Source organism: Haliaeetus leucocephalus, unplaced genomic scaffold (genome assembly GCF_000737465.1).
Source record: "Haliaeetus leucocephalus isolate CR32 unplaced genomic scaffold, Haliaeetus_leucocephalus-4.0 Scaffold254, whole genome shotgun sequence".
Taxonomy (NCBI): domain Eukaryota; kingdom Metazoa; phylum Chordata; class Aves; order Accipitriformes; family Accipitridae; genus Haliaeetus; species Haliaeetus leucocephalus.
Genome location: NW_010972690.1, coordinates 194,683 through 218,469, shown reverse-complemented (window position 1 = coordinate 218,469; position 23,787 = coordinate 194,683). Strand labels below are relative to the sequence as shown.

The window sequence follows — 23,787 nt, the reverse complement described above, 5'->3', positions numbered from 1 at the left end:
TCATCCAATTGCATGTCTTCAGTGTTTGCAGGATCCACTGGTCATACTGACAGGGACTTAGTACTCGTTTCCATTGTTGTCTTTGAGACATGGAATAAAATAATTAAGAGACTACTCAAAGGAGACAGACCTACAAGAGCTTGACCTCCTTTGTTTTCCTTTGCTTTTGTTTTAGTCTGAAAAGTTGGCACTTACATTTCTTTCCTTTTTTTTCTAGCATATCCTATTTCCCCATCCTTCAAATTGTATGGCAATTGTACAAATCTAGAATTCATGGCTAAGCTATCCTATAATGTCAGTAATTTGTTTAGTGCAGTTAATAGATAATCTGTTGCTGTTTGCTCTTTTGAATCCACTGAACAGCTATTTTAGTTATGAATATTTGCAGAAATACATTGCATGAAATCACATAGAAATTACAAACTGAAGACTTTAAAAATTGGATAAAAGTTGCAGAATTCCAGAACAAAAGTGTTTCAAAATACACTGAGAATTTAAGAGCCAGGGAAATAGTACTTTGATTTTGGAGTAAGCCATGCTCTGGCCATTTTTGTTTTACATATGGCAAGCAGCATTCTACTTCAGTGTCTGCTTCTGTCATTGAACATTTGATAGATGCTCAAAATAGCTGATTTTTTCAAATCAGATATTTAAAAGGCATGCAGCTGACTTTTGTTAAACCCTGTACAGACACAAGGATTGTATTTGCATGTTCATATATATTCATGCATCTTCCAGTTACAGCTCAGCATCTAATCTGATCTTCCTCCTTTTGAACTAATAAGACTGCTATTCCTTTTTATTTTCTGTTAAATATCTTGAAAAATAGGTTATTGTGGGCTTTCAAGTAATACACACTATCTTTTTTCCCCTATGAGTAAATTCATGTCTAAGAAAATAATGTAGGCATTAACAGACACTTCATTTTTCTCTGGGATACTTTGGAAAGGGGTATAATTTACCTGTAGCAGTTTGTTATTTATTCTACATTTGATGGGAAAGACCGAAATTTGTACTCTTCGCTGGCTGATGTTGTAAGACTGATTTTCTAATTAAAATTCATTAAAATTTTGTGTATTATTTGAAGTAATTCTTGTTTCAATTCAAACTGGAAAGCTTTGGAATATTGTGGTTGGTGTGCCATAGTGAAGAGTGGCTAGCTTTGTACTTCTGTTTTTTATTTAGGGCCATTCACAGAGTAAAGACCTTGAAAAGTTACATTCCAAGAGGAGGAAGATCTCCTGTCTCATAACATCTTATCCATCAATTCTAAGCAAAGGTAAGAATATTATATATTTTTGGCAACTCAAGTTGCCAATAAGTAAGATTGACAAAGCACCCGTACCTCATATTTCAAAACCTCTTCTATATTACACAAACTTACTTATGTGCTGTTGCAGGATTTGCTTGTTTAAATTTGTGTGAGTTTATTTTCAAAGATACGGCTCATTATTTTAAAGTAAAATTGTTGTATAAAAAGTGACTGTCAAACATCATCTTTTCGCACAGTTACAGTATACTCTATTTTAACTAAGTGCCACCTATTGAATCTACTGACTAAAATGTGGCTTTTCACTACCTTTTGTTCTTGTTTGCCCCTTGTAGCCAACACAGCCAATGAAACAAAATTAACTGTATTTTGGTTTAGACCTTAAAAAAATTCTGTTAACAAGACACTGAAGCCTTTATTTCCAGTAATACCGATCAGAAACTTGAGCCACATTTAACTTCCAAGTCTTTGTTGAGTTTGCATCTTGGCACTTCAGAAAAAGAACAACATAGAGCACTTACAGGTTAACTGAATTAATTTACCAGTTTGCTTACTGAGAAATATTTTAGAAGCTAGAACAGTGTTTTTGAAGGGCCAGAGAAAAATCATAAATTATCTTATTTATGATGATCTGTCAGTTTAGTAACATGCCATTTTATATTTAGTGAACAGAACAAAAAGGAGAAATACTGTCCAGAAACCGGGCTACTCTGTTACTCTACTGCAGGAAAGAATTAAATCATTGCAGCAGCGGATAGCTGTTTTACAGAATGAAAAAAAGACAGCAGTGTCTTCTGTGAAGGGATTTAAAGAAACCAATGAAAAACTAACAACTCAGCTACATTTGGCTGATCAAAGACTTCAAGCTACTAAACTGACCATAGAGGTAAACTACTTTTCATTATGCTGTCTTAGAATGTTCAGCTTAATTCTATTGTCATTCTGTGAGATTTTGATAACATTGATTTTTTGTCTCTTGTTATGATCAAAATTATGCAATGTTATATATTAGCATGCTTTGTATGAGATTCTGAATCAGTTATTATGTACAAATGATAGAGGCCTGATTTACTATTATATCAACCGAATTTGTTTATCCTTCTGAAAAAGAATTGGTCTTCATGCTGACATTTTACCTGCATTCAAATGGATGAGGAAATTTCACTTTTAGCCTGTGGTCTGAGAAGTTTCCTGAGAAACTGGTCAGTCCACGTGAACTAGCACCTGTTCCTCTCTGAAGAACAGGCACTCTGGGAGAAACCAACGGTCTCTATATGCCCCAAGAGTGGAGTGCTCAAGGCAACTAGAGTTTTCTTCCAAAGGGGGCTCAGATCAGTTCCATATCTATTTCATCCCATCTCTCTCTGTCAAGGTGGAAAGCTAGAGAACAAGATTTATGAAAATAGAGACTAGTAAACTATTTGGTTAACAGCCCCAAAGATGCCAGCTTTCTTCTCTACTTCAGTCTTCATTCCTACTTAATCCGTTCCCATGCTATTACCCCTTTCTGGTTTTCCCCATTCTCATTTATATATATGTATTTTGTGTTAATCTATATGCAGCACCTCAGCTGGAATTCTTTTCTATTCATACTGTAGTGATTGGCCTGCCCTTTATAGAGCTGAATCAACAAACACTTTTGCAGTAATTGTCTCTTGTTGGTCACACACACATCCTGCTTCCAGAATTATAGTGCTGCAACAGATGGACTTGCTGGAAGGAGGCAGACATTAAAAAAGAAATCAAATCCCCTCCCCTTCAAACTTCTCTGCATTTCTGTCTTTGCACAGAAGGCAGAAGCAGTATCAGGAGCAGCACTTTTCACTTTCTTAGGGCTGGGGAACTGCTAATTTCTAGAGGAGGGAAAACCTTATTTCTGTTACTCATTTTGCATAACTATATATATGTAATGAATTGTTCAAAAAGAGTTTCCAAGGTCATTGGAACCAATGGAGATCTGCCTAGCTCACAAACAGTATCATAATGTAAAGTTTCATGGACAGTATAAACTTCAGAGAGTTATGCGTATAATTTAGGTAAAATATTCTGCTTGCTCAGACATCTTCATGATTTGCCTTCCTAGAAGACTACACCTTAGGTGTCCATAGGAGAGCAATGTGAGAAATAAAATTAAAAAGGCCATTATCAGGAAACACTATTAAAAAAAAAAAAAAAAAAAAGGCAAAATTTGTGTCAAGATAAGTGCTGCTGTAATGTAAAAGACTGACTAAAAGTGCAATAGCATGGCCTTAAAACCAAACAGTTTTCTTTCATTCAGTTTTTCTGGAAAGTTTAAAAAAAAAATAAAAATTGGTCACTGGTCCATTTGAAGGGTGGTACATTCTAAGCAAAAATAAATAAATGGTGTTGCAGGTACTCAAGGAAAAATCTTTATTAGGCATGCACATTTTTTTCCTTCTCAGCAACCAATTCAAATTCCCTTTCTTACAAGTAATTACTCTTCAGGTGCCATACTAGTGCTACCAAGTGGGAAATTTAAAGCAGAGGCTTGGGCTACTTGCCAAGTGAAAATTAAGGAGGTAAAGAACCTACACAGTCACTGCAGGGTACACACATGTTTTAGAGAGAGAACCATGATTCAGACAGATCAAATGGTTGTAAAGCACACATTTGTGTGGGCTTTTTGTGGTTTTTTTTTAATAAGAAATACTATCTACAAGTGAAATTTTAAGATATTGCAAGGGAAATGACATTTTTAAAAAATATTTTTTCCACCAGCAAGAACATTTTTGTCATTGTTTCTTCTCAATGCTTCTGTTACTTTAGATTTTAGAATTTTCTTGGGCAGGTATAAGGTAAAAACCAAGCTAACAAACCATGAAAAGCTAAGAGATTGAGACAATCTCTGGATTTAGGGAGACTCTTAAAACACTTCAAGAGTATCAAAATGACTAATATCCAAAAATAAGCTTCCATATGTAATCATAAAGTTCTGAGTAATCTTATATTAACAGTGAATGTGATGCTGGGCTAAGGTACATATAGCATTCTAGCAACTGTAAATGTTAACATCATGGCTTGGATGAGATGCCATGTTGCCTGAATTTAGCTAAGAAAATAAATCCATTAGCAGACAAGGGCAGATGTTTGTGCAGTCAGTCCTTCATTATAATCCCCAGGGAATCTAGTGCTAGAAGATCGACTTTGGATTTAAGATTTAAATGTTCCAGATGTTCACTTTGAGACAGATTTTACAATTCATACAACCTAAGGACTATCTGGCATCTGTTGATTTTCAGAATGTATGTACATGTGTGGTTTTGTGTATTTTTCTTGAAGATCCACACAGACATGTATGTATGTATATATTTGTTTGTCTGCTTGTAGGAGTTCAGAATGCTGGATTCAAGTTCTTTTTTTTTTGTTTGGCCTTATAACTCTTTGCAATAATGTAGATTTCTTACTTTGTTTTGTTTCTGCAAAAACAATTCTTTGCATATTTCTGAAAAAATGGCTGTAAAGTGACTGCACATGTGAGAATCAAAGCTTGCATTCTCCAAGGATTCACATCAACACTGAGTCAAGTCCGTCTGTACAGAAATACAGTAGTTATATTTTGCTATCAGTGCATAAAAATCATAGCTGGAGCTGATACTTAATGTAGAAGTGAAGGGATTTAGCATTTCCTTAGTTTCTTAGAAAAAGATCTGAAAGACAGTGTTGCAAAAATTCAGGAAAAGTTTTTTTCTAAAATTTATTCCCACCTCTACTCATTTCTATCACCAAGTGACTGCTTATAAGAAGAGTGTATCTCTTGCATACAGCACAGTAACTATAATTAGTTTTATGCAGTAGGTGTCATTCTTGTTGCAAAAGTTCAGACAAAGTATATTGAATAAGAAATTAAAATCTCACAAGCAGGTTAAGTCATTAGTGCTTATTTTATTCATGTCAAGGCCACTCACAGGTCCAGTGCTCAAAAGTACCGTAGGATCTTTTGCATCTGTTCTCCAGTGTTTCTCAGGTAGATGTCACAGGAAAAGCTGCATTTCTTAATGGAACACCATAGGCATTTGCAAAGTGCTTGCATAAGTCTACTTCAGCAGGAAACATGAATCTCAAAGAATAGGAACAAGTCAACGAGTCAAAACACTGACAGATCCTTTGGAGAGGATAATGTGAAGGTTTAAGTAAAGTTTTTCAGATGCATTCCTGCAGATATGTAACTATGTTTTTGCTGAATTAGGAAGAAAAGCAGCTTTACTTTTTAGCTGTAACTTGGCCTAGGACTTTTTTTTTCTGATAGCATTGTGAAAATTTCTCCGAACTTTATTTTAGCCATTCAGTTTTCAATTATCTTTGAATTTTAAGGGAAGTCCTTTCCCCTGAGCTCATACTGTGCTTTTAAAATAAAATTTGCTTGCTAAAAGTTTTTCTAGTGGATTATCTCAAGCATAGAAAGGTATGAGCATGAAAAGCAGAAGCGTAGAAGGCCAGAGAAAGCTTTTTATTCTTTGAAGTTTGTTTGTGACTTTCTCTACATATTCTCTTGACTATTTTTTACTGCTCATTCTATCAGAGAACAATGCAGAATTCAGAACTGCATCTGCAAATTCAGCACCACAGCTTCACTCTTCTTCTGGTACCCAAGTACAAGTAAACCAGCCAGTCTAGCATTATTCAATTACACTGAAACAAAGAAGAAACTGATGATGAATTTAGATGCATTGTAAATTATTAACGTAACTATTATTTACACAAAGATCTCACTTTGATTCTGGTTTTCATGAAGGGATTTTTCACTCTTTAAAGATGTAATGTTATTTACATAACTATTTTTGCATGTCAGTGGTTTCCTTAAAGTAAATTTTAGGAATAAGGTTGAAATTATAAACTGAATGCTGCTTGTAATTACCCTGTAGTAAGCTAAAACTGCTTTTGGAATGTCCTTACTTTTGTTCGTTAAAGCAAATGTGTAATTGTTATGACAGTTTCGGGGGACTTTCTACATAAACATTGTCCATTTAGAAATTCTTGTAGACACATGCAATTTTTTTCTCCCAAAACATTTTTACATGTGTCTTGGTTTTATCTTTTTAGCTCTTCTTTCATGGAAATACTTCAGAACATTTGTGCTTTTTTTTTTTGTAAGTTCTTAAGAAAGCTTCTGCAAAGTGCCATCTTTTCTAAATTAAGTGGGTTTGGGTTTTTTTTCCCTCTGGTAGCACAAAAAGATATTTGTCATTATGTACATCAGATAATATTAATCATACATACAGAATATCTGAATGATAAGTTTTTACAAAAGTTTTAGAGGAATTAAAATTTGGAAGACTTTAAGTTAAGCATAAATGGTACTTTTTACAGATAAACTGTGCCAGAGAATACTAATACATCAGTAGTATATGCAAGAATTCTGACTTTCATATGTAGAAGTAGTAAAAAAAAAAAAAAAAAAGTAAAAACAGAGCTGCTGAATGACCTCGTATAAAAAAATAATCTAATGAGCATTCATTTTGTTTCTGCTCTGTTCAGCAATGTCCCTTTCCATTCTTGCAGGGCACATTGAAGTCTGGAACATCTTACTTGTATCCATCTTAAAAATGAAAAAGCTAAATATACCCTACTTAACACTTTTGCCAAACTCAGTGCAAAATTGTTTCTGCAACCGTCCACCTTTGGCACAGAGTGTAATGAAACAAGGAATTCTGTGAAGCAGTTTAGGAAAAGTCTGTTCCCAAAAACATCAAGGGAAATGTAATTTCTCCCCCCCTCTCCTTCTACAGAAGCATACAGATTATCCTTTCCTGACTGCTTTGAATAAGAGTAGTGTTGGTTAATTTGCAGGAACTATAATCTTTGGTCACAATATTCAAGAAGAAGTAAAGAAGTTTCTCAAAAATATTTAAAAACAAACCAGCGAATTTTCTATTCTACCTTTTCTTAAGATGCAGCAGAAGTGAAAAGATAAACCAGAAGGGATTAAAGTATGATAAAGCGGGATATACTGCCTGACCTTTGCAGAGTTTGCAAACACAATCTAAGACAGCAGAGGTTTATCTAATAATTGAACTAAACTATGTGCCAGTAAGAGACTGAAATCTTCTCAGAATTTCATTGGATGTAAATTCTATGGTTTTTTCTTCTGAGGTCACACTGCTGTTATCATTGTGTATGCATGCTTTGAAGAAACCTCTTTGTGGGCACAGTATATAATTCAAAACTCAAAACACACCCCCAAATCTATGTATTCTTGAGAGAAAGCCACTCTTCCTCGACTCACCACAGTGTTCCACACCTGAACAGCAACATTAACTGTAGGTAGGAAAAATTGTCTGTAATGTATTTAAAACTTAAATGTTATGGAATTTTAGTTCAATTTCTGGGCCCTACCTGTAGTTTTTGAAGGCTTTGCATTAACAATATTGAGAGGAATAGATTCTGCTATATTGTAGTTTTATTAGAAATTTGCTGAGCCTAATAAATTGAAAATCAGGCTATGACGTCACAGTTATAAAGGCTGGAAACGGAGACAGTCAATGTTCTGTGACTCTGTGAGACTAGAATTCAGCTCTTCCCTAGTCCTATTCCAGAATTCTGCCTGGAAAGAAACATGATCAGCTAGTTAAATATGTTTGTTCAAACTTTTTGGTTACTAAATGGGGAAATCTCTAAGTAATTTTTCCTCTGGTAAACTACTGATTCAGCATTGCTGCTGATATAAAACAGTTCTCAAATTTCTATTTTCTATGCTGTCAGAGAAGTTGACTTGGAAATAAAATGAGCAATTGCCAAATGGTAAGCATGAAAGTAACTGCCCTTTTAAAATGCATCTACTGCAAAAAAAATTTATTATTTTATTTATTTTTATAGTTTGCTGCATTGAAAACTTACAGCATCCTGAAGTCAGTTCCGTTAACAGAACTACCCTGTAAAATATATTTATCGTGAAACTGTGCTGTCATTACAAAACAAAAATAAAGCAAAATACCTTTTACATTTATATTGATCTCTGAGGAAAAATTACAATAGACCTGTTGAATTATTGATGAACAACAGTTGAAGTACATTGCATGTAGGAAATGAGTCTCATCCATAAATTAAAGAGAACAGTTGGCATGAACTAGAACTATGAGAGTTGTATTATATTGCTGTCAAAATGAAATAACTTAGAGATAGGTAAATTCTAGAAAAATATATTGTACAGAAGAAATTGCGGAGACTACATGAAGTTCATAGAATATACTTAAAATCAATACGATTTATATTGCTGTATCATGTAGAAATCCTAAAAAGCATACTTATGTATTAAAAGACAGAACCTGTATCACAAGGATTAGCATGTTCTTGTAATGTTACAAATAGAGATAGTACACATATCTATAAGCATATCTAATATATTTATATCTGATAGTATAATACAGTAATAGAATATACTTGTATGTATATTACAGTAAACACTGGAAGATACTGTTCTATGAATTTTACTTTATGGATTTCATGTGATAAGTAGGTCATTTTTCTTCACCTTCCCTGTGATTTGATCAAACTTGCCTTGGGCATTGAATCTTATTATTAGACAAAAAAATAGAACTCAGTTTGCAGTTTTTTCCCCCCAAATTTCCTATATAATATACTATTTGAGACCTGGAAAAGCTCAACAAATACTGTCATAATAGGATTTCCTTTTGTGCTCACAGGAGTGTCTTCACTGAATTCTGTGTGATCTGGTCATTTAATTAAAAATAAGTATAGAGCTAGATTGGGTTCTTGAACCTTCTCTACTATGTAGAGTTTTGTGGATAATATATGGTTTTGTCAGATAATATTTATTCACCATCAAATTTCACCCCCAAAAATCCATTGATTTGGGAATAATTATTCATATGCAGACAAGAGATTACATTTCAGCTCTGGCAGTCTGATTTTCTCATGGATTGTCGTAAAAGACCAGTTTGGGTTGCAACTGGATCAGTACTTTTAGGCTTGTTCAGTGGAGTGATCCATGAATTATTCATGATTAGTATTACCAGTATTAACTATGAAAGTAATATACTAACCAGTTTATGCACATGCTTATTTCCATGGAATTCAATGAAATTTCAAGACCTCCTGGGTATGGTGGTAAAAATAAGTTTTATTGGCTTTAGTCTTAAATATAGAACTCTCTATGGTGAGGGGTTCTTTTGTGTTTTGAAGTTGCAGGGAAGGAAGTACAATAGAGAATGTAGCTGCATAATTTTTTTAATATTGTATGATTTAGTATTCTGATAGACTATGCAATAACACCTCTGTGTACCATTCTATACAGGTGCTACTAAAATGCAAGAAATAGATGCCTTGGGTTTCTATCAGCCATATATCCTACCTTGGAAGTTCGAATTCTCTCCCCGGGTTTGCAATTGTCTGTTTCACGATTGATTTTTACCTAACTGTCTCTCTTTTCTCTCTTTCCTGACCTAGGTAAAGGTTTTCCTGATTAAGTTCTTATGAAAAGTTTTCAAGAGTCCTGAGAAATTGGGGAAATACTTTTGCATTCCTTCATATTGTGAACGTTTAAGGAGTTGATTCTCCTGCACTATCCTGATGCATCCTTTTACCTTACTTCCCTTTCCTTTGCTCCTGTCCTAATCTGTTAAATGAATTTCCCTCATTGTGAAGTTAGGGAACATAAGGTTGGTGGAATAGAGTGCTCATTATGGTTAGCAAGGTAGATGCATGTAATAGGTGAATTGGTAAGAGACAGTTTTGTTCCTTATTTGACGAGTTGGATTTCCTAAGTTGAAGGAGTGGTGTCATGGGATTGCAAAAATGGCTCTATGACCTAAAAGTATCTAGAATTCTTCTAAGCACATCCACTCATTTTTGTTGTGTGCCCCTGTGCAACAGTGGTTGCTTGTATTAAAGTGCATGTAGGAGATTAAATTCCAAAAATTATCTTCATCATGATTGGTTTTACTTAATATTTGGATTGGAGCTAAGCACTGTCACATGGAACACAGTGTAGACTCAGTGTCTCAATTAATGCCTTAAGGTTAAATTGGTGCATATAAGTACCACTTAATCATTTTCACTAGCTCAGAATCTCACGTACCATGAAATTAATTTTTCAGTTGATCCCTCACATGAATGATAACATTATTTTTTTCCCCAAGATAATGGTTTACACCTTACACATCTATTCTATTTGGATATACTATGAAATATATGACAGTCTTTTTGCTGTTTGTTTTAGAGGTAAAATCTTTCAATCATTTTTTAAAAATTAGTGGCAATGTAAAAAATCCAAGCCAATGCAAGAGGATATCTTCAGTCATTGACAGCTATTCTAAGCTTTCAATCATCCACCAGAGGCTGATTGAAAAGTATAGATCATTATGACCTCACAGTGTTTTTAATGAGGAAATCATTACATCATAATGAAAACCAATACATTGCTCAAATTCCTGTTGAGCGAGGCTGAATGGCTGTCTCCTGGGAACCAGGGACTCTGAAGAAAAATGAGAGTCCTAGTAGGTAATGAGCTGAGCATGAACTCCTGTTGCCATTGTGAAGAACACTAGTGTTGTCCTTGAATGTATGAACTGGAGGCTATACAACAGGAGCAGAGAGAATATGTTTTCTTTCACTTGGTGTGATCTGACTGCTCCTAGAATGCTCTATGTAGCTCTAATACCCAGAATCCAAGACATGGATGGAAGTAAAAAACATTTGAAGAAGACTTAGGAGAAGGATTTGAAAACACACCGTTCCAGAGAACAATTTGAGGTTTTCAGAGAGGAGATTAAAAGGTAACTTACGTTTAAATACCTACGAATAAGAAATTTGCTTGTAGAGTCTTCAGTCTAGCAAAATAAGATTGAAAAAAGATTCAAGGACACAGAACTGAAACAAGATAGAATCATACCATATATGAGGTCTGTAATTTTTATGTGACTGAAATTGACCATTGCCAATTGGAGTCAGAGAACTGCAGTGATATTGGACAATTAATCTAAAAAGGAAGAATTAGAGAGAAATCAGCTGCTTGTCATTTGCACTGGGCAGAGTCTTTCTGAAGGGAATAAAAAAACTTGTGTTCTGTAGGAAGCATAAAAAAAATAGAGACAGGAAGAGAGAGGATATGTTTAATGACATGAGCTGAATTAATGAAAAGTACAAACAGGAAGGTATGTTCTCAACTTCAGTAACACTGTTCATTTATCTGAAGAACTGATGGAGGAAATGCATGTACTTCATAGAGTACAGCTGGGCAACAGTATTTTTGTGATGAAACCCAGAATGCATTTGATAGTGCTGTGGTGAAGAGATGTAAACATGGATGATAAATTTAAGAAAAGTCAAACCAATGCTTTATAAGGGTCTAACTGAAGCCAAGAAGGAGTGTTATAATGGTGTTCAAACATCAGGTTATGAAGAGGAGAAATTCTGAGACAGGGGAAGAAGCCATCACCGCTCGAGACATACAAATAAAGAGTAATGGCACAGGGAAAATGGGTAATTAAACAAAGGGATTAACCTAAAGGAAATGAATGTTCCACAGTGTGCAACAGGAACATTAAAAGAGAGTTAGTCTTTAGCAGAAGAAAGGCAAAGAGAAGGAAAAATAGCTTTTGTGGTGTAATGTACACAGAATTTAGGATTACATTGGTCTAGTACAGCCCTTTAGAGCTGCTGATTGCAGAGCTGAAAGAAGACTAAAGCTCTTTGATTTAGGTAGTGCATAGCTTGGTAAGGAAATTCAGAAAAGAAAAAGGTAAGTAACTATTTTTTAATATTTCTTTCATATTCTTTGTCTACCTGTAAGGAAACAGTTTTTTAGTGAGGCAGTAGTGAAATATTTAAAGGAGAAAGCTTTTCATTTGCATTGGGAGCGTAGAGACAGATTAACCTTTTTTCAGTCAAAATCTTGATAAAGGACTCAACTTGAGATATTTTGTTAAAGGCTTAGCTACCAAAGAATAAAAATACTTACTCTTCAAAGTATTGTTTTCAATAGAAACTTTGGCAGAAAAAAAGAAAACTAAATTTACTATGAGAAATAAATGAAGGAAAGGCATTCTGATAGATAGTAATTTCAATTAAAAATCTACAGGTGTTGCACTTCGTTGAAGATACAAATTTTACAAGCTCTGTCACTAAAAAAATAAGATAATCATGAGGAAAGCTAAGCAGTAGGAGACATAAATTTCTGTTGTTTCCTTAGGAAAGCCTATACTGAGGCCTGAAACTACAGGTAGTATATGGTGATTTACAGTCTTAAGACCCCTAATTTGAGTAGTTTCCCTGAAGAAAAGTTTTCTGATGTTCTATGTTTTTAATGAACATAATTTTGATAAGAAGGCATTACGTATAGCTTAGAGCGCATTTTATTGCAGCCCACTGTCATACATATTATTGTGTACAGTTCAAAAGGTATTTGCATTTTATAGTAAATTCCTCAAAAGATTATGAATATTGGATTGTCCTGACTGTGTTTTTATTCTTCTCTCAAGAATTGTAAAATTTTAGTCTTGGTTGCATCATTCAGCTGCTGCTTTGTGATATTTGTTCTTACTTTTCATAAAAAGGAGTTAAAAACTTCTTTATATATACAAATACATATTTTCTTATTTACATATATTCACTGTGTATCTCTAGACTTGTGTTTACACTGGTAGCTTTTGTAGTAGGCATCCTGTGTAGGGTATTCAGTTTATATATGTCAGATCCTCAAGGGCCATGGCTTTTGCCAGATGAAGCACTTTTGATTTTGAGGCTGATGAAACACAGTGCTATTATTGATCTGTGCATGACACAGCCTGTCTCTCTGCTGGCAGAGTGTAGCAACATTTATCCAGGAATTTGTGAAATGTCACTCGGATCATGTTCATAAGGTAAACTGTGCAAAAAACAGGATCCAAGCTGAGAATCCATGAGGAATTGGACGTGACTCTCTTATTCCTTCATCCTATCTTCTAGGTCAGCCAAGTGGTATTTGTTAAAACAATGTATGTGTTTTGTATTAGGTGTTGAAGAAGGTATGATTATTACTATGAACACCCTGTACAATATAGTCATACTGCTATTTTACTCGTTTTTTTAGGTCACTTGGGAGAACAATATTTTAAGTCAGTGAAAGTGATCTAAATATTGCAAGTCTATGATTTCTGTTCTGTTTGTAAGAAAATGATGGTTCCTGTACAGCTCCAACCAGGAAACTGTGTCTATATTTTCTAAAGAATTTAACTTTTCTTGCTTCATTTTGCCTTTAGAGATGTGTGGCATTTACGTGCTTGTCATTATGATCTCAGTAAGCAATAGTGGTCAAAAAGGGTGTGTGACTGTTTCTAGACATAAAACTGCCAAAATACTGATATTTATGTTTTTTTCTTTATAAATTATCATTGAAAAAGGCTGCGCATTTTTGTTAGTATGAAAAGTATGTCGTGTAAAAAATGCAAACTAAGGAAAGTGATAAAAAAAGCAAAATTCCATTTACCATTTATCTGTTTGTAAATGGTCAATTGTGACTTTTCCAGACATTTTTAAAAACTAGTGTTTCAACAATAGACTCACTGTTATCTGCAAATGGATGTTGCACCTTCTTATTTAAAAAAAAGGTTGTTTTAAAGTCTAAAAAAAGACACAAAAAGCTGCAATTCTTAATTTTCATTTTCTGTTTCTGAAACAGTTCTAACAGTGACAATTGAAAGTTAGCTGTGAAACAAAAAAATAATTATTGTGATACTTGCCAACATTTTTCAATTTTAAACATTTACATCTTTAGAAAAGTCTCTAGATAATTTGATTTAAAAATCAGTTACTAGATAAGGTAAGAAGAAACAGGTTATATTGAAGTTAAAGGTTTGAGTTTGGCTATCTTGGGATTTTTTTCCCAAGTATAACCAGGATTTTCTTTTATTTCTGAAAGATAATTTCTGTAGTTTGAATTCCATAAGGCCAAATCAAGATTTAAATGAAATATCACTTGTGAATGACCACTGAAATATACTTAGTCTCTAGTTTTTAAAATGTTTTCCCATCTTTCTACATAAAAAGTATGGTAAGCCAACAGGGGGAAAGTTGTTGTTGGTCATGAAAATATATTTGCATACATGATGCATATATTTTTACATGTTATCCCTCCCTTTACAAGATCGATATATGTGAGATGCGAACTCATGAGTTGTGGAAAAAGCCAAAATCACAGTTCATTGGTTTGGGGGACGGTTTGGGGTTTTTTTTGCTTATGGATATGTGTGTTTATTTTGCAAAGGTCCACAGGTTGGACAAATACTGGTTTGTTTCTCAGTAACATGAAGATGGTATTTCATAGCATGAAGGCCACCTGCTTGTCAAATCTCCTGCTTCTCATAGTAGAACCATTGCCAGCTTGTCAGGCATTATTTCTTACAGAGAATTTCAGAGAGGACATTTATTTTGCTATTTAGCAGTGTCAAAGCACTCTGTGAAATATTGTGTCTTGTTTTGGGCACCACACATAAAATACACATATTGGAAGAAAGGAGCAAGAATTCTAGGAATTTTTGAACATGTCAACTATGAGAAAAGATTGAAGGAGTGTAATTAATGAAATCTATAAAATAACAGATCAATGGTAAAGACTGAAGGACTGTAATAACCACTTTTCCAATGCATAAAAGATTTTTTAAAAGGGCTAGTGGTCAGTTTGTGCTTCCATCTCCTTTAAGGAGAATGGATTTAAGTTTTCAAGAAAGGTGATTCAGATATAAGGCAAATTTTCTCTCTGAGGGCACTGAAGAACTGCAGAAGGCTGCCAGGAGAATATTCTCTGCAGTTAAACCAAAATTTTCAGGAGTAATCTACTTATACTCTTTTGCACATATGCTAAATTTAATGTATTCCTGACGTCATTACCAGTCTTTCTCTTGTAGCAATTTTTTTTTTTCCTCATTCTCAAGTGGAAGGACTTTTTTTAGGTAACTAGCACAGGAAAAATATCTTAATACTGAAGACTTTGACTAATGGAGCTAGCAGCTAGTCCTTGCAAACTTTTACTCCTTGGACACCAAGTTCATCTTTTCCTCCATGCAGCTTATTACTCATTGGTTCCTAGTAAGATGTATCAGTGATCAGAAAGCAGGACCATAACAACAGCTCCCACATCTTGTCCTTGGGGGAACAATGTCAGAAAGAAACATATTTGGTCCTAGAATTCTTTTGAACTCCTCCAGATTTCAGAAGGGCAATCTTTTCCTTCACCAGTTCAGCACTGTTAGGTCTTCTGCAAAGCTTCAGTTTCCTGTGTTTGACCCTATTTTCTTACCAATCCCTAACTGAGATTTCTTTGTCTAGTTTATTACACAAAGGGAATTGGCATTTTTGTTAGAGCTTGCATCTCACTCTCATTCCCACAATCCCTTGTTTAAGCTTGTATGTTCAAAGTTAATGCTTGTGCTCTGTTGTCCTGGCTACTCCCTTTCACTACAGGAAGAAACTTCAAAAGACACATCCATAGCCAGGAGTACAAACCAGAAGAGTACAGCCGTTCTCATCACTTTACCAAGGAAGATGCATGAGCCTTCAGACTACATTTGATTTTTTTTTTTTCTTTTTGGTCTCTCTAGGCATAAAGGAATAGGAGTCAAGAAGTAAGTAATTTTCAACAACAGTAGAAAAGGAAAGTGTTACAACTAAGACTACTTCTGAGACAAAAAAAATGCTATCTGGGAACTACACCTGAGATTTCTTTTTAAAAATGGTTATCTACAGCATTCCCTCCTTGGGATTGTCCTCATTTTTCTCTGCCTTAGATCCCAGTTGTTGCAGACAGTGAGTACTGGCTCACAGGATTATTTGGCATCCCTACAGAAGTCAGACACTGTTACTCTCCTTGTAACCCTAAGGGAACAGTTTTTGTGGTTTTGAAGCCATGTTTGTTTGCCTGAAGTGCCTGGACCTTGTGGACTCAGTTACTGCTACAGGAGGTAGAAGAATATTTATACTTCCTTACTAATGCTTTCCACCATCTGATTTGCTCTCCTACAGTTTCATTGGCAATTAATGAGGTAATCATGGACTGTTCCCATAGCTTGTGTCATGTTCAGGTTTATTTTTTTATCACTCCAGGCTACCTTTGATACCTAATGTCGCAAGAGCTTCAGTTTCTGTATGACTAGCATGTCTCACAAGATTTGCAGGCACTGGAAAAGGATTTACTTTTTGGCGGCTGGACTGGTCTGCCTGTGCACAGTTTTCTGTTCGTTCACAGATTCAAATGCAGTCCTGTGGTCTTTAGGATATTATGTCCACCAAAGAGAAATGTGTGACTTTGTCTATTATCTCAGTGAAGCAAGCAGAAGAGAATGAGGGAAGTACTAGGAGACAGCAGCTGTAGGTCTAGTTCAAGCTGGGACATTGTATTGCAGGGATTAGGCACAACTACAATGTTGTCCTCAAACTGTTCATGTATGTGAAAATAATTAGTTGTCCAAATGAGCCATAATATTGATGATAACCATGATAAAGGAAAAGTGTATTTCATTTTATACATTAGGCTGAAAACATGGCTTTTTCTTGTTATGGTCCCTTCAGCTGTTTAATATATAATGTAAGGAGTATTTTACCCTAAACTGTTCATTTATGCCTGTAATTTTAGCAAGGGTTCCAATGATAACATAAATTACAAATTAAAGATAAGACTGTGGGGGTTCATTTGCAAGAAACCAGGGATGAATTACCACTTTAATTTATATGCATTACATTGTAGTGGTAATTTTTAAACGCAATTCATGATTTTGAAAAATATCCCTGTCTTTGCATCCTCCCCAAAATATCTGTCATCAGCTTCCTCATACCTCTCAGAAGTAGCTAGCAATATGCCTTTATTTTCTTATATAGAAATGTAAAGAATACATTAATATTTGTACAGTATCACCTTTATGTGACTAGAAAAATTCCAGGTTTTTTACCTTTTTTTTTTCCCCAATTCTTTGTTGCATATTTGTATTTTTGTCCTGCTCTGTGAGAACATTGGACTTTTCCAGTAATTCAATTTGTTAAAACAGTTTACACTTAAAATGTTTTACTTTTACACAGCTGTCTACATTAAAAAAAAAAAAAAATCAAAAAAAGCTTCTTAAGGACATTTTTTCAGCTTTTGTTGATATCTGAAGCAGTTATAAATTAGACGTTTAAATAATTGTATAAAATTAAATATGGAGCTATCTTTATAAATTTTGTTCCTTGAATATTGCTACCCACTTCTAAGAATACCTCTGATTTATTAGTAATTTTTATCTCAAAATAACTTCTATCACTTCCTCAAACCTTTGTATCTTTCAGACACATTTTCTGTAAGTTGACAGAAAATGGTCTTTAACAGTTGAAAAGTTGAGATTTAAGCAAACGAAAACAATACAGAAAGAGGAGGCCAGAGTATGGGAGATGGAACAGCTTTACCTACAAGCACAGAATTCCTGCCTACTTATATTTGAGATGCGGAAGTATTTCAATAGAAAATGGTTCACTCTTTAAAACAGATGGAAATGAGGACGGGTTAAATTAATATTTCACCATTCTTTGAGCTGTTTTGTTTCTTTCTTGCTTATATATTCTTTTAAAAATAATTGTAATTTTTAAAGATATGAAGCTGTATGCTTCAGAAATAAGCACGTAAATCAAAAAAGTTTAAAAACAGTCTTTAAAATAGCATTTTCATTTTGGTTTCTCTCTATTTTATGTGAGCTATACGGAAAACAGATGGAAGCATTATTAATTTTTTCCCCCAATGAGTTTTAGTGCAGCATATTTGTATGTGTTATCTGAAACATATGAATACTTAGTATTGCTGCTGTTAAATTCGTAATGAGTTGTAGGGATTGTGAAATTCCCTGACTGGCTCTCATGCAAGTAGTTCATTTGCAGTGCTTAGATGTGTTAAGATTAAGCAGGGGGAATATGGCAAGCACTATCCCTGACCCTAGATGAAAAATTCAGATTTCTAGCTTTATGAGTTTGCCCCAACTCTCGTGTTTGGTGAAAATCAGATAAATACTGTGTAACCCTGCAAAAAATCTTGCAGTAAAACCTAGTCCTAACTGTAAAAGATTGCATGGATTCCATGTCTTATATTGAAAATTCTCTAGTAAGTAGAAAGACATGGAAATCTTGGGGCAAATTTTACGCATCAGATGGAAGTCTTTGCTTGTATATAGCAATACTTGATGTGCACAGGCATGTTAATGTTGGAATACCCAAGTCAACTTGTATTTGTTTAAATGGCAATGGTGGGTACATAGAAACATTGGGTTTGGACTTCAGCCCCATCTTCACAACTGGCTTGCTATAACATTCAGACATTTTCAAGTGGGACAGTGTTGTGATATGTCTCCAGTTGTATTTTCATTTTTAATTTAATTGTAGTAAAACTTATTTGAATGTACCGTGTTGTGTCTGCGTAGATATTAATAATTCAAATAAATTAAACTACGTATGTAAGATTTAGTATAATATACTGTGATCTTAAATATTTTTCTTTTTAAGAAATATTAATTTTTTATGTTCTGTAATTTTTGTCTGGAAATGTTAAGGCCTTGCAGACAAGGTCCTGCACATCTGTATATTCTGGCAGCTTGCATCTCCGCATTGGAAACTCAGTCCCTGCAAAAATTAAAGCACATAGTTGTGATCATATAATTGATCATAATGAAACTACTTATATAAGTAATGTTACACACATAGTTAATAGTCCTTATATTACTTTGAAATTTGCAAGGACAGATGGAGTGCTGCATCTGCTTTAGTACGAAAGCAAGACAGTGTTCTTAATATGTACACAAATTAGGCATGAGATACAGCAATATTTACTCATACAGAGACATGAAATGAAAGCAATAGAAAAGGCAAGCTAAAATAGAATTGCTGCAGGTCAAAACCCTTATCTTTGAACTAGCATTATCGTTATACAGATGACATGTTTTAGAAGCATTTTCATCATATTAAAAAAATTGTTACCTATATCATTACTAAGTTTTTTCTTATTTCCATAATTTATTTGAAAAATCATTGGTTGCACAGTGTGCAGTTCTGTATTCAGGCTTGTCTGTTTATAACAGCAGATGATTTCTTGGAGAATTGGGCCAGAATATATTAGTCCAAATCATTTATACATGAGTATTTGTGTATTTCTCTAGAATAGATGTATGTGTTCTGGTCTTGATCTATGTGGTATTATTATTCTTTACAAAAGGAAAAAAGACAAAACAAAACAAAATTTAAAGTGGACCTATCTGCTCTGATTTTATTGATATTATTTTTTTATTTCATAAGATGCTGTAGCCAGAAAAAATGTTGTAATATTAGGCTTTTATAAGTTGTAGAATAAATTGAGCTATAAATTAGCTATAAAATAGCTAAATTAAAATTACAAGTAAAACATTTGTTTATGAAGTGGTATACAGTAAATAGCCCTTTATAAATGATGATTACTCTGATCAGTACTAGCACGTGATTAAGAAGACATTCAAAGACTTTGATAAAAGTCTTTGTTAGTGATTACAGCTGTATTCCCAGTAATAGCTGAATTTATAATTTGTATGTGTGAAAGGGCCATTTGTAGATAACAGTGTAAACATTGCTTTTATAAAGCTGATGAACTGCAAATGTGTTACAGTGACATTATCAATAGGACAAGTATATTTTTTCTTTAGTAAAATACTTGAGATGAGAAATATACCTCTTATCTGCATGCTGAGATCTGTATTTCTCTGCTGGGAACTAATTTAAACACTTCATGAGAGATTGACATTTTCAGTGCCTTAAACATCCTTAAAAGCTGCTTTGTTCATTGCAAACCATATTTAGTATGACCTCATAATAATGTAGCACACCTCAAGTGTCATGGCTGTCTTTACTATGCACATTGGAGCTGTGTTCATCTATACTAGACAACTGCACTTCAAGGAAAGATTTTTTTTTTCTTGATAGGCAATTAGCAGTAATTAGGAAGATTCACTTCAGTAAGATGTCAACATGAGATTGTTTAAAAAAGTTGAATGTCAGTGGCTTTAAAAGAAGTTGGTTTTTTTTTCCCTGACACATAGGTATGACATGTGAAACATGAAATGTTAATTTAACTTTTCTGCTTATTATTCATGCACAATATTATTTTGTCATTCAGATATTACACTGACAGAGTGCAAAGGGTGTTAAAATAGTGCTGCTAGAATAAAAGGAGGATTAATCTACCATTGGCCAATTAGCCAAAGGGTACTTAATGGTCTCTAAAGGCTACTGAAGTCTAACAACTAGCTAAAGCACTGGCAAAAAGTCCTCTATATTACCTTCATTTACTTGACATTTTGTTAAACAGTCAGCTGCTGATAACTGCATTTGGCTGAAAAAAAAATTATAACTCAGTGATACAGTAGATTTTACTAAAATTTCAGAAGAATAAATAGCAAATAACTTTCACATTTTAGAACTATTTCTTGCTTTTGGGGGGCCTTGTTTCAGTTTAGGGATAGGATATTAAGCCACCAAAGACTTCTGTTTCATATTTTGTCTTCATGTCTGGAATACTAAGTAATCAACCACTTACAGCACTTGCATGAAAAAAACTTTCACTGAGGATTTGGAGTTATTTGCCTTTTCTCTATATGACCACATTAAGTATGCAGCACAGTTGGCTTTATAGTCTGGTATATATCTTTTCATATTTTCAGATAGCTACATACCACCTTTATTAATTTTAGCTTATTTTTCTGTGACCCATCAGGCAGAGGTAGGTTTTGATTCAAGAGAACAAAACAGGGTCAAGATTAGTGGGACTGACTCAATAAATTTTGCCTTGGATATTGTAAGTAGGTTTATCATTATGTTATAATAACATTTGACAAGAGTGTGTAAAATCATAAATACCTAACTCAGTGCCTGCAAATATGTTTTGTAAAGTTCTTTCATGGTTTATGCGTGCAACAAGTACTGCTTATCTTGTATATTTTTCATGGTCAAGCTAAAGCTGTGAGAAAATAGCGTTCTATTTAAAACCTTCAGACTGTTAGATTTTAGAATAGAACTTGGTACAGTAGCTATGCATATAGCAAATGTATCTTATTACCTACTGTAGCAAGGTTTCTTAGAGAAAAGAAGAAGGAATATGTTGACTTCAGGTTCCTTATAGACATCTCTATGCACATTGTAATGTTTTCATCTGCCAGGATTTTAGGATGGGAAGCCTCATAGCAAATACGATTTTTACACATCTGAGGATATTTGTATTAGTTATAGTTGGATTACAAGAAGAGTAGTAAAATAAGGTTGTGTCATGGCTTAAAAAGGGTTTCAAGAACACCTGATTTACATCCTATTTTATAATTTTGCCTGGAAGTACATGCCATATAATATATTCTGCAAATATAAATGCATGGGATCACATACAGCAGTGGCAGTACAGTATCAGCCACCACCAACAGAAAAGTCATTTTCATACATGCCGGTTGCAGTAGGAGGATGACTCTGCTGTAAACTGAGCTAGAAGCTTCTCACAGGTTCATTGTGATGCCAGGGAGCAATAGGCCGTTCCACAAGCTTCCTACATTAATCCATTGGGCCTTCCACGTAGCTGTCTTTCTGAGCAAAGGGATTATGGTAAAAAGCTTTGCTGAGTCACTGGAAGTTTTACATTGACTACATAGAAACTGAAATTTTCATCACTTATCCCTTTGTGTACAGCAGAACAGAGTGTCATGGGTATACCAGGAGCAAGGAGATTAAGATAGATGGATGTTAAAATATTGAATCTATAAACATCTGTTAAACCAAAACACTCTGGAGGAGGTGCAGCAGACAAAGGCCGCTACATTGTGGAGGAACAGCGGTAGCCTGCCTTTACCAACATCTGGTCTAGCTGGTGTTTAAGATTCTACCTTTCATCCTGGTGACCTCTTCCCCTGGAGTAAATCCTTTTTACTCTGTCACTCAGGATTTGTGTGCATGGTAGCACACACACAACCCCCCCCCCGCCCCGTGTCTAAAAAAAGAAAAGTCTTGACCTAAAACTTAGCAAGTGGTGAGGGACAGAGGGTAATGAACTTGCTTCTTAAGTACATAAATGCAAAGAATATCTTTTAGGCATAAATACCTTGCTGGGACAGGGGGGCTGTTTTTCACATCCTGCATAGATTTATATGGAATTTTCACATAACCTCTCAATATATTGCAAGTAGAAGAATGATGCAATAGAATTATCAACCCTATAACACCATTTACATCGTGTCCAGAGCTGTTAAGAGACAACCTTCTTGATAGGTCTGATTGCAACTGTGTCTCTGGCTCTATCTGCTTTTGCAAGTTGAGGGGTGTTTGTCTTGTACATCATATATTGCTTTCACTTCAACCTCATAGTTCTGATGCTGTTTCTGAATTTGTGTACATTCATATTTTAAATAATTTTTTTCTGCCTCCTCACTTAAGTAAATTCTATAACCAGTGTAGCACTGTCCTCTTTGGCACCTGTCCCTTGAAAGCCCTTTCTTTTTCAATATATTTGCTGTCATTTGGGGGAATGTGGCTGCTGCAATCATGGCGTTTTAGACCAGATGCATTTTGGTGGCAGCAGTAGCCTAAGAAACTTCTGAGAGTCACAAGGTATCTTGGGCAGATATGGGGGCATTTGTAATTTTAATCAGAGCTATTGATCTAGCTATGATTTTTTTTCTTTTCTTTTTATGAATAATTTATTATAGAGACACTGAATCATGAAATTCCGCATGTAGAAATGTTGGCTATACTGGACAAATTAACCTAATCCTCTATCTTTCTGTACTATATCTTTCTCTACTACTACTGTTGTTGCTTATTAAAGTAGCCTTCATTTTGTGTTTTACTCAGACTATTAATTGTGAGAATAATATATTAAATTAAGGAATGACCAATTAGAAAATACATTAACACTATTTATCTTGTGTTCCATAATGACAGCAGATGCAGAAGAGAATGGAAAGATTAACCCCTATACTAAGAACAGTACTTACCTCAGATACATATGTAAACTGCCCATTGGCTTTAATAAATGCACTTAAGTGTGAAATACTGTTAGAGTTTTGACTTTAAATACAGGATGCTTTTTCTTGTATCCATGATATTTTTTTAAGCTAATGCAAAATCTACAAGCATTCTCATGTCATTCATAATGGGAATAAACATGACCATAAGTAGTTTTTCTTTTATTTGGGTATATATGTAATCTTCAGATGATCGGTATGGAAGTGTATGTGTATATAATAAACACGTGTATATAAAAAGTTTTTTCTAATAACATCAAACAGTATAAAAATCTATTTTTTAGTTAAATAATAAAATGCTTGGAAATAGAACACTATCTTTAACTTTTTCTCACCTCTGTTTTTTTGTGTACCAGCATATAATCAGGCACAGATTTAGTAATTTCAAGCTGTAGACTCTTCTCCAGTTTCTTATAAAGGTTCTTCACAAAGAAAGGTTTTTTTGCCCTTTGAGAGATTTCAATACCGTTTTGTATAATTGTTCCTTATGTAAAGTACTATATTACAATCTTCTTTGCAAAAACAGGA

The 23,787-nt window shown here is 34.3% G+C and overlaps 1 protein-coding gene across 1 annotated transcript in view; it reads left to right on the top strand.

Annotated features, from left to right (window-relative positions):
* CNTLN (centlein, centrosomal protein) overlaps positions 1 to 23,787 on the top strand; it is a 197,384-nt gene that overhangs the window by 137,762 nt on the left and 35,835 nt on the right. The window contains exons 16-17 of the mRNA XM_010568763.1: positions 1,186 to 1,279; positions 1,936 to 2,156. Of these exons, the coding sequence (XP_010567065.1) occupies positions 1,186 to 1,279; positions 1,936 to 2,156 (315 nt within the window). The remainder of the gene's footprint in view (positions 1 to 1,185; positions 1,280 to 1,935; positions 2,157 to 23,787) is intronic.